We start from the raw sequence: 12,620 nt of genomic DNA on the forward strand, positions 1-12,620 counted from the left end.
GCCTGATTTTTAGATTTCTGTTTTCTGGTAAGAGGAGCTGCTTTTCAATTTTTTTTTTTAATAAATAAATTTCCCATTTATTTGAAACTTATTTTGTCAAAGCATTCTTTTATGGAGACTACAATAAGGTATATGTAATACTTCTGTTTAATATATATTAAAAAAATTTTGACTGATCACATAACTTAGTTAAATAAGATGAAGGCGAATACTTACATATCCTCTTACTGAGTGAGGGAAGACAAATAGAATTATTAGGAAAAGATGGTATTCTTAGCTGAAGGGGGATGGTGGTGTTTTTGCTTTAACTACACAAAGGGATGTTTCCCCACCAAACACTGCCTGCGTGCAGAATATGCGCTCTGCTTTTTTACCGATGACCACATTCCTCCACTTAGAATTAAGAAAGTGCATTTACCGTGTCTGAGAAACGGTAAAACTTCTCCAGTGCATAAGCTTCTGTCTGGGATTGAGAAACCAGAGAATCAAGCATACATGATTAAATATAATTTCACAATTGGTTTTAATTATATATACCATTTTAACAATCATATCTCAATTAATAGATTTTTCACATATGCAATGCATCCACTTCCCAAAGTATGAAATGAGCTAAACAAAACAAAACCCTGGATTTTATTATTTTTTTTCCCTGAACTAAATTTTAATTACAACATTTGCACATGGTGCATTTCAAATAGTGGTTAGAAAATAATAAGGTATTATTTTTGCTTTTCTGCATTTTTCTAGAGTGCCAATTATTAGAAAATTAATCTTGTTGTCTTTCTTTGAGCTGAAGATGGGATGTCAAACATTTGTATGCCAATAGTCATACAGGTGGTAAAACTGAATAAAGAACTTCTACGGATAATTTTTTAAAAGGAGGAACCGGAATTGAGCAAGTAAACTTGTAGTCTATTATGTTATCCACTGGATATTGTGACTGTTTGACATGAGGTGGGAGTAGCAAATGTCCGAGCTCTTAGCCCCCATGTGGACACCACATGTGTAATGCTTCTCATCTCTAGAGTTTGCAGTACATGGTTAGACATTTTAAATTGTAGAAAGGAAGAGAAAGGTAAGGAAATAGAAAGTGAATGTGGAAAAGCAAACAAAAATGAGAAGGGAAAATAAATCAATATTGCCTTACTTATGATTAATGAGATTAGAAGGAGAAATTGTCTTCAGCAACCATTAAAGGGAAACACAAGAGCTTCAGCCCTGGGATTCAGTACTGTTTTGTCCTGTGACAGTGTTTCAGCCAGTACCAGGTCAAAAGAGAGAAAGTGGGCACAAACAGCTAGTAAGGGAGGCAGAATAAGGGGAGGAAAAGAATGAAAAGGAGAGTGAGGATGAACTAGAAAAGTCTAAGAAAACTAACTGACAGGGGCGAGGTCCGGGTAAGGAGATGAAAAAAATTACTCTCCCATCAAAATATGTTTTCATGTATAAATTATATGCTTTCCTTTTCATAACAATTTCATCAAATGCGAGATCTAGCATTTTTTTTTTTTTGTCCAGTGAATTAATTACTCAGTATATCCCAATGCTGATGTTTCTTCCATGCTGCACTGAACTGGATATTTATTGGAGTAGTGATGATTCTCGGGAGTCAATTAGACAAGCCTGAGTAAACAATAACTTTAGAAGATGACTAATACTGAGTAGGCTCAGCACTGACAGATCATGGCTTAGTGCTTTGAAAGGTTTTATGAATCTATAAATCATAGTCAATAATTCAGGAACCAGAAGGAATCCTTTAAAAAATTAAATTCTTAAAAATGTGTACTATAGAACTATGAAATTTTTCTATTGCTTAAGACTCCAATTTCTTTAAAAATATTAGCTGGCACATTTTCATTAAAGAAGTAAATATGCTGGCCAATAGAAACTCTTCCACACAGAAGAGGAAAGGGGTAATGGCATTGCAAGTCTTCATATGGAGGAACAACCCCATTCTATACATCCGAATCCAATCAGGAGATCACTTCCACAACTTCCTGTGGTCTCCTAATGATGCTCTAAATAACATTTCTTCTAGGTTTAAATTATTAGGTTGATGGACAAAAATAACACTACATTGTGTTTCCCATGGGAATTCAGAAGAAATGTCTTTAAAACATGAAAGTATGCATCAAAAAAGACCTCTTAGTTCTACATGAACATTGAAGTGTTAATAAACAGGTAATATTTGATGGAAACAAAATAATTCATTTAAAAAATAACTTTAATTGCTATATTTGATGACTTGTGTGAAGTAAAACCACCAAAACCCCTCTAACATTGCAAATAAGAAATGATACATTTTTGTTAATGAAAGCAAAAGCTGGTGTCTTTTCAGGAAATACACTAGAAAGAAGTTGAGAAAGCTCTTTTGTCACCAGTATAGCTAGATGTCGCCATTTTCTTCCTGAAGCTATTTTTGACAACTTAAATTTCAGTTGGACAAAACCAAAGGAAAATCGTATCACTTAGTCCCCAGTATCCACTTCCTCTCTTCACTTCCTATTAAATATAACAGCCCTTGCTGGTTTGGCTCAGTGGATAGAGCATAAGCTCATTGACCGAAGGGTCCAGAGTTTGATTCCAATCAAAGGCACATACCTAGGTTTCAGGCTTATCCCCAGTAGGGGTTGTGCAGGAGGCAGCCTAACAATGACTTTCTCTCATCATTGATGTTTCTATCTCTCTCTCCCTATCCCTTCCTCTCTGAAATAAATAAAAATATATTTAAATTATATATATAACAAATTCACTTTTTAGTGAAAGTTGGTATCCCAGTGAACCCAATGCATTTAATTGCTTACCTTATTCTTTCTCTTTCGTCGAAATCTCAGAAGTTCTTTGTGCTGTCTTGATACAAAATTTACAGCTGCATATTCCAGAAGTGCTGAAAACACAAAAAGGAGGCATACTGCCATCCAAATGTCAATAGCTTTGACGTATGATACCTAGCCAAGGAAGAAAGAGAGAGAGAGAGAGAGAGAGAGAGAGAGAGAGAGAGAGAGAGAGAGAGAGAGGACAAATTGATTTGTATTATTACTTCCATTGAGAATAAAGCAGAATATCTTATTCTAAAGTATAGCATGTATATACCAGCTTGAGGGGAAAAGGGAAATGGCACCAACACGTTTTTTTCCCTTAAGAATTTTTTCAGACTTTGCAAGTTTTACATATTAGTCATACATCAAAACACATATTTTTGTTAATTTTTTTTTCAAATGAGTTATTAGATAGTACATATGATGAGAAAAAATAAGATGAAATGTAATTTTACTTTTAGATTAGTATAGTATAACTAGAAGCCCAGTGCATGAAATTCGTGAACTTGAGGGGGAATGGGGTCCCTCAGCCTGGCCTGTGCCCTCTCGCAATCCAGGAGCCCTCAGGGCATGTCCGGACCATCAGTGGGACATGGACATCCTTAGTGCTGCTGTGGAGGTGGGAGAGGCTCCTGCCATCCAGCTGTGCTCACCAGCCATGAGCCTGGCTTCTGGCTGAGCAGCACTTCCCCTGTGGGAGCGCAATGACCACCAGGGGGCAGCTCCTGCATTGAGTGTCTGCCCCCTGGTGTCAGTGTGTGTCACAGCCACCAGTCATTCCCCCATTTGGTGGATTTGCACATTAGCCTTTTGTTATGTAGGATGCTTGAAAAGTATGAAGTCACATTGACATATACCATCATGGTAGTATAATGCTGTTTACCTTTTTAGCTCCATATTTTCTTCATGAAAAAGTGTTCTATTTTGAAATCATTTTAACCGTACAAATGTTGCAAGAACAGTAAAAAAGAACTCCCACTTCTGTAGTAAACATTTGGTTACATTTGTCTATATATCTCTATCTCTGTTATAATATCTATGTCTATTTTTATATCTGTTCCTTTCTCTCTAAATTATTTGAGTCTAATATTCAGTCATGATGCTCCATTACCCCCAAATACTTACATATATTTTCTAAAGAAAAAAGAACACTCTCATACATGACTCCAATACATCCTACAAAATTAAGAAATTAATATTGATAAAACACCACCACCTAATTTTAAAGCCCACTCCCATTTCACCAGTTGTTTCAATAATGCCCCTTTTAGCAGAAAAACATTTTTCTTTTAGTTCAGGATTTTTGAAAATATATATATTTTAAATGATTTCAGAGAGGAAGGGAGGGAAGAGATATAGAAACCTCAATGATGAGAATTATTGAGCGTGAAACTCAGGCATGTGCCATGACCAGGAATCAAACCATGACCTCCTTGTTCATAGTTTGATGCTCAACTACTGAACTATTTCTGCAGGGTAGAAATTGCTTTAATCTTGCTCTCAGATTAACTGGACAGTGATTTACTATATATGGCAACTGCTCAAGAAGGAAAATTTCCTTTGAGTTTTAGTATAATTTCTTGTAATATATGTGTATGATACAGCTAAAATGTTATATGTAAGCAGTTTCAGTAAAACCATTACTTTTTGTGGAATAAGCATGAGATCATTCTTTTTATTGCATACTTTAGGCATGCCAATTAGATGTAGGAGAAAGAATCTCATTTGCCAAGAATTAGGAATAATAATGAAAGATATTTATGAAAACTATTTTTTAGGTTTTCCTAGGATGGACAGTTACCTAGAAGTTTGTTTTTCCACTAGTAGAAATAAATGTCCCTTCTCCAAGGAGATATAGTCGCAGGAAAGCAGAAAGTGAGGCTAGATATAGGCAAAAATGCACTACTTACTTCTCTGGACCAGTGTGTAGCTACCATAGGGAACAAAACGTGACACTTTGGACATCTGACTATTTCAATGCTGCTTATATCTTCTGTATTTTTCCTTTCTCCTCATCTTTATTATTTGGTAAAGTTATTTTTATCCAATATCAGTCAGTGGAAATCTTGATCAAATACAGGTTGTGGTTTAAAAGAGGAAGTGGCTCAATATTTGGGGAAACTTACTGTGGAGGGAGAAGCAAAACCAGGGAGAAAACACCTTTCTGCCACCTCTCTCAGATGGCTTTTCTGGCCCTAGGCAAGCCTTTGCCCAAATCTGTTCAAAAATCCCCTGGCACTTGTGCTTACCTAAATATATTTTAATCCTCATAACCACTGAGAAAACTATTCCCATTTTAGAGATGTGGAGACTGAGGCACAGTAAAATAACTTGTCACGTAGCTACCGTTAGAGACTAAATCTGAATAATGAAAGGACAGATCAGTGCTCTATAAAAAGGACCCCAGAGAGCTCCCGCATCCATCCCACCATCAAAGAACACAACATCTATTAACCAGAAGATCCCACATCTATTAACCAGGAAGGGGCCCTCACCAGACACCAAATCTGCCAGTTCCTTGATCTTGGACTTCTCAAATTCCAGAACTGTGAGAAATAAATTTCTGTTGCCTCTAAGCCACTCAATCTGTGCTATTCTGTTATAGCAGCCTGGACTAAGACAACTACCAAATTGCACAGTTAGGACTTAAATACAACTAACCTAGCTCCAGAGCCTATGAATTTAACTATGTCTAGTTATTAGGCTGCTCCTACTAAAGCACCATTATAAAATTATAACTGTGAACACACTATGGGAGAACACACTATATATCAACTTTCCAGCCTCTTTAACTTTTATCTGACAGGTCAAGTCAGTACACAAAATACATATTGTAAAGTCCTCTATACTTTTTGGGTTTGATCCTAAAATTGATAATCAACTTCCTAGCATTGTATTTATCACATAAAAACAATCTAGTTGCTCTAGGGAAGCAACATTAGATCAGGGAAACATTTTTATCCTCTGAAGTACAATGCAAGTCTCTTCAACACCATTCTTACATTAATTACAATGAAGTGTTTTTGTGAGCTAGATCATTGCCTGCTTGTCATATGATAATTCAAGAAGAGATCAGCTTGATAAATTATTTGAGTGTGCAGAGCTAGATTACTGCAAGGCCTTGTCTTTTTTATTCTAAAAAATATTTTATAATGCATGCAAAGAAATATAAGTATTATATATTATGTAGAATTCTTATATCATACTATTCCCCCCCCCAAAAAAAAATGCATTCATTCTACTTTGCAAAGTTGCATGCTTCTTATTATATATATACATATCATCATCATCAATCATCCTAACTATAAAGATTGGAACCAAATCACCTTGGCCCTAGGAAGCAGACATGCTCTGGGAGCTTGCCTGAGCATGGCTTTCTCTACATCTACTTATCCACTGTTACAAGGAAGTGTGCATAGGAGGATTCAAGCTAGGAAAAGATACAATAAATAAAAAAACCTCCCAAAATATCACTGGCTTGAAAAAAGAGAAGACATTCTATGTCCACTTTGAGTCTAACGGTGACTGGACTATTGCCATTGTCTTCCTCAGTTGGAAAACTGGCAATGACCACAGTTGAGAAAAATCAGGGCACTGATGGGCCTCACATTTGGTAATAAGTACTCCAGGTCGCTGTTAAAAACTCAGCAATCAGAACTACTCACAGTCAGCCCCAACAACATAACAAAGATGTGGAACCCTACCCAGAGAAAGCCAGCCTCAGTGGCTGAGGGAGTGGATGAGGTAGGCACTGGTATTTCTGAAACAAAACACGGGATCCTATAAGCACAGAATTGAGGACAAGTGTGGATTATAATCTGATCACTGCTCAAGATATCTTGAATAGAATAATAAAGCAGCTTTATGAGAGAACAAAACCCACTGCTTTACAGAAAGAAGCGGGTCATTATTTCAGTGTGACAGAAAAGGAAACTTCCCTGATCTTCAGCCAAAAATTTGCTCCCACCATAGTGTCAAGTCAAAGTTCTGTAAAATCAATTGGAAGAAAGTGCGAAAAATAGAGTCCAGATGGCCAGTGGGATGGGGCTGGCTGGAGGCAGGCAAAGGTGGATCAGGGAAAATGGGAATATCTGTAATGATGTCAAAAATAAAATAAAGAAAAAAAAATTAGGAAAAAATAACAGAGTCCAGATAGTGAATCTCTGAAGTCATTTAATTTTGTGCTCTCTGATTCAGAGAGATACTTAGATTGCATATATCTGAGGCAATCTTTCATCACTAAATTGACTTTTACACTAGTCTGTGATAAGATTACTGGGCAACAACAGTTTTAGTTTATATTCTCTTACAAGTACGTTGGATGAGCCGTGTTAAAAGTTCAGCACATACACTATTCTGTAGCTGAGAGGCCTGTCAATATGCATGCCTTTCCCCTACTCCACTCAAAGATAGTCAAACGTTTTGCTTCCTGGGACCAATAATGTCCTGTACAACAGCCTGAACTATAAAATGATAGTAAGTTACACTTACTAAATTATAAATTATAACCCAGACTACCATTTATCAATCCAGAAATACAAATTTAAAAATGCATTTACAAACAGCCACAACTTAAATTAAATAATAAGGAATTGATTACACCAGAACCCAGACATAACTATGTATGGTGCCCAGTGGGTAGCAGACTTATTGGGGATCACTTCGAACTTTATATAAATGTCTAGCCACTCTGCTCTACACCTGAAATTCATGTTATATTGAACGTCAGCTATAGTTGAAAGTACAAAAACAAAACCAGGAGTTTACAAAACAAAACATCTCATGTAAACCTGTCAACCAGGTTTATTATCAGATGAATTTTCCAGGAATCACTTGAGAGTGATTACTTTGTCAATTCTTGGTTCAATTTTTATTTTATTTAATAAAATGGTATAAAAATCACAGTGCATTTCTTTTGATTAGCTAAAATAGCCCTTTGACTAGGGTGAGGTGTTCTTCCCTTACTGATAATCAATCCTGGCAGATTCTCCAAGTTCTGTAGAATTGTCTTATACACTGTGATAAGCAATTCTGGCTGTGGAATGGTCAAGTGACTCAAGTATACAGCTCAATGCTTTTCTCTGAGACAGGCTGAACATTTTATTACTTTTGTTCTGGGTATTTTATTTCAGATCACATTGGCTATTCATTCATCTTTGGCTTTGTAAAACCCAAATTGTAGGACAGTTAATCCCACCTTTCTCCCTCATATAAAACCTGTAGAAGATTTTTGCCCTTTGTAATGTTTATCGGAAAAATAATATTAGTCTCAAAATCATGATGATCTTCTTTTAAGACCTAAAGCCAGAGAGAGAAATAATATAAACAATGGCAAAGGATGAAATAATGTTTTAAAAACAGGTGGTGAAATGGAGTAAAGATGATATCTAAGCTAAAGGAACTGTCAGGAAGACATTAATTAAAGTTTGAGTAATAAACAGTGAGTCACACAGCACAGCATGCTGTGAGCTTTGACATGTAATCATCCTGGAGAGCAACACAACAGCAGTCCTCCTGATGTCACATTCATGCTGGTTAGGATCCTCCTAATTCTTCATGGATGAAGGATGCTTAGAACACCAAATTTATTTTCCACATGAAAGTTTTTATTTTAAGGAATAAAATGTGCCTGGATGGCATGGCTCAGTGGTTAAGTGTTGCTTTATGAACCAAGAGGTCACGGCCATGCCTTGATTGTGGGCTGGATCCCCAGTGTGGGGTGTGCAGGAGGCAGCTGATCAATGATTCTCTCTCATCATTGATGATACTATTTCTCTTCCTGTCTCTTCCTCTCTGAAATCAATAAAAATGTATTTTTTAAAAAGGAATAAGATATAATAGGGAAGCATAATAACAATTGCATTATTTCCAAAGTGATAAACTTGGCTAATTCCTCCAGCCACCAGATAAGACAAGTGCAACCAGAAAGGCTAAGGGAGCCCTGGCCAGGGTAGTTCAGTTGGTTGAGCATAGTCCCGTGCACAAAAAAGTTGCAGGTTCGATTCCCACTTAGGGTACATGCCCGGCTTGTGGGCTCAATCATGTTTCTATCTCTCTCTTTCCCTTCTTCTCTCTCTCTCTCTCTCTCTCTCTCTCTCTCTCTCTCTCTCTCTCTTCTCTCTCTCTCTATCTTTCTCACTCTCGCAAAAAAAATTTTTTAAATAAAAAAATAAAAAAAACTGAAAAAAGGGACTAAGATTTTGAAAGGCTATCTCTCATTTCTGCTGTAGCTAGGGTGCAGCTATGGGAGTTTTACAATCATCAGTTTTATAGGATATGACTCAAGTTTACACTTAGATGAAACTGTAATTAAATTTCCATCTAATTGTTGGAAATAATTCTTAGCTACATGCTGTTAGTTATTGGCATTTCTTAATATAGTGGGTTTTTTTGTTTTGTTTTTTACCTGCTCCGTTAAAATTGAATTATACTGTTGACTTCTCTCTCCTCTGCATTTTAATATTGGATATTTTGTGTTTCCACAACATCATCTTTATTGTAATAATCTACTTCATATGCCTGTGTTTTCTGAGTTCTAAGGCCTTTATTTATAACTTCAAACAGAAATGAAAAAGACATAAAGCCTGGTAGGTGCTTTTCCACACTGATTTTTGGACCAAATTCTTTATTCTACTGGGAAGGGGGAATTTTGTAACCATTATTATCTGTCAGGAGTGTTTGTGATATGGTTCTAGGATATACACGGATGCAATAAAGAAAGTTTAAGACATTATTTAAGTAAAATTATCTCAAAGTTGCATATATATATATTTTTGTTTTTAAATTTACTTTTATGCTAAAGCTAAAGCATTTTGTCATTTCAAAAATATTTTAACTTTCTGATTGATAATACACTTATTTTTAAATTATGCCTTCAGATTTAAGAATTTATGTAGTGTTTCTTTGTCAATGTCAACTACAGAGGACATGCTTAATAACTGCTAATTTTCAGCTTAATGAGCTCTATGAAGCCCATTAAATGTAGGCTTTAAGGTAAAATGTAGAACAAGAGATACCTATGAATACCCATTCCTCTCATTGTAGGACTCACCTATGTTTAGGAATTATCTTTTAAAAAAGCACTTATCAAATTGGATGATATTCAGGTGCATTATGTCTTATGATTTTAATAAAAAGGTATGAATAATTATCTCATTTCCTGTGCCTTTTTCTTTTTCTCTTTTCCACCTAATGAATGGAATATGGAACCAAGTTATTATGTTCAATGAAAATTTAAAAAAATTAAATATATTGCCCACATAAAAAATGCATTATAAAGTATATTTACTTGTTAACTACTGTCACATTAATAAACTTTAAATGAACCCACTTGCATCACATTTGTACTAAACTTTATTGAAGTATATTTTGACTAAATATTAGAATCTTGTATTTAAATGGTGAAGACCACAATATTACTAAGAGCAATAGTTACTAATTGCGATGTTAATAGGAAAACCTGGCTGCTCTGTAGCCCCTCCCCCTATTTCCATCATTGCTGACATTTATAACTTCCTCTCCTTTAAAACTGCAGGGTATTTTTGAGAAGGATAATAGCATATATTTTGAGAACTAATTAGATAAGAACACAATAGTGAATAGAAGTCCTTCATTTTTTTATTTTTTTAATGTAATGTTACTTATAGATCTCTGTGCACCCACACAATCATGCTATTCAAATAAAAAAATAACCATTCAATTTGTATTTTCTAACACCTGTAATCACTTGTTTAGCTGGCATCTTTATGAAAAATAAAAACTTAATATGTTTTCTAAGAACTGATATTTTTATTATGGTGTGAGATAGATATACGCAATATTTAAATTCTTTTTCATTAATTTGGTGACTCTCAGGTGAAAAACAGTGCTATGCATTAATAAAAAGTAATTTAAGTTCTCACATTCTTTTAGAGCAATGAAAAAATTACATACTCTTGCTTTTCAAATGAAGTCAATATTTAAAGACTCAGTACTAAGTAAATGTTTAAAAGGTCACATTGTCTTTAAATATCTGCATGACATTTACTCAATAGACACATACTGTGGACTGAGCTACACTCTAAGGATCAAAATACATACAAGATAGTTTGTCCTTTCAAAAAACTGCTCCTCGTGAGTTTCACAGACAAAGTGAATGGATGGAAAGTGAGAGGAAACAATTTAGGGTAAATTTTCATCAGCTACTGGCTTCCGTGAAATATTTACTTGAATTGATTAGCCACCTTTGAAATTTCACATGTTTCTTATTTTTTGATGATTGGTAACTCTATGCCAAAGGACATGGCCATGGCGGTGGGGCATACTGGAGAAATCACATAAAATCTTCCCATTTTCTTTTCTCCACCCTTTTGTCCCTTCTTGTTTTCCTTGTTTTTTGTTGATATGACAGATTCAGGTCTAAGAAAGGAGATAGGAAGTTTTAGCAATAGTAGGATCTGAGGTCTATAGATAAGACTATTTGTTGACAATCCCCTTTTCCCTCTGTTTCTCTCCTAGGCTTCCCTGTGGAAGTAGAGTTCCCCACTAGTTATGACTTAGGGAATGAGGACAGAAGTGACTGTTTACCTTTCATATATCTGCTCACCCCCTTGCTTTCCTGCACTCCTCCATGGGAAAAGCATGCTATAGTATCTGAGGTCCCAAAATGGGAAGACCCAGGGAGAGGACCTGCACCCACTTTGCAGCCTAGACCCAAGCCCAGCCTAAATCAGCCAATCTCAGACAAGCCCAGAAGAGGGACAGGCAAAGCATAGGCCTCTGAGCAAGAAAAAACCTGATAAGCCATTAAGATTTGGAGATTGTTTATAATGCAAAATAATTGCAGTATACCTGCATTGAAGCAGTGCCTATAGCCCCATGAATCTCATAATGTAAATATTGTGTTAAGAGCTAGGGTTTGGATGAACTTGGAATCTAGAGATTTCCCATCCCTGCCAAGTTTATGTTTGGGTGGGTGTGCGTGTGTGTGTGTGTGCACGTGTATGCATGCACATATCTTTCTGTTTAACATCCTAATTTCAAGAGTCTCTGATATGATAATGACTTTGAAGCTCATTTCTAAAAGACTAAACTAGTGTGTACATGGTGACACTCATCTATTTCTGTGAATGATACAAAATGGAATACACGAACCAGAGCTAGACCTTAGCTGGTCCCTATGAAACAGAATGAAAAAGGAATGGGAGTAGATCCCTAATAGGAAATAATTGATCTTTGGAAGGAAACAGAAGGGGTAAAGTATATGTAATATTGTAGAATACCCATGCTTTCCCAGAGTTCCCTACTGTGGGTTCTTTCTATAGAATCCATAGTTTCTAAATTTAAATAATACTTTGTCTCTTCTCTTTTATTTCTAGCCATCCCCTTGCTTAATAAAGAATATAATTCCCCCAGTTCCAAGATCTTAACAAGGTATTAGTATAAATCAAATTTATACTAAAAAATAATTAAATAAGCCGAAACTGGTTTGGCTCAGTGGATAGAGCGTCGGTCTGTGGACTGAAAGGTCCCAGGTTCGATTCCGGTCAAGGACATGTACATTGGTTGCGGGCACATCCCCGGTAGGGGGTGTGCAGGAGGCAGCTGGTCAATGTTTCTTTCTCATCGACGTTTCTAGCTTTCTATCCCTCTCCCTTCCTCTCTGTGGAAAATCAATAAAATATATCTAAAAAAAAGAAAAAAAAAAGAATCAACCAACAAATCATAACTAAGTAGAACAACAAATAGATGTTTCTCTTAAAAAAAAAAAAAAAATATATATATATATATATATATATATATATATATATATATATAATT

General features: G+C 35.6%; 1 protein-coding gene across 2 annotated transcripts in view; it reads right to left on the minus strand.

The window, feature by feature from the left end:
- The window catches only part of GLRA3 (glycine receptor alpha 3), a gene marked incomplete at both ends in the record, with an annotated part of 133,539 nt that overhangs the window by 16,400 nt on the left and 104,519 nt on the right, over positions 1-12,620 (minus strand). The window contains 2 exons of one of the 2 annotated variants that reach the window (XM_084883454.1): positions 419-463; positions 2,808-2,951. In XM_084883454.1, coding sequence (XP_084739580.1) covers positions 419-463; positions 2,808-2,951 — 189 coding nt within the window. The remainder of the gene's footprint in view (positions 1-418; positions 464-2,807; positions 2,952-12,620) is intronic. The other variant, XM_084883453.1, reaches the window with a different exon arrangement.

Source organism: Pipistrellus hanaki, assembly GCF_964339955.1.
Source record: "Pipistrellus hanaki genome assembly, chromosome: 5".
In the NCBI taxonomy this organism is placed as follows: domain Eukaryota; kingdom Metazoa; phylum Chordata; class Mammalia; order Chiroptera; family Vespertilionidae; genus Pipistrellus; species Pipistrellus hanaki.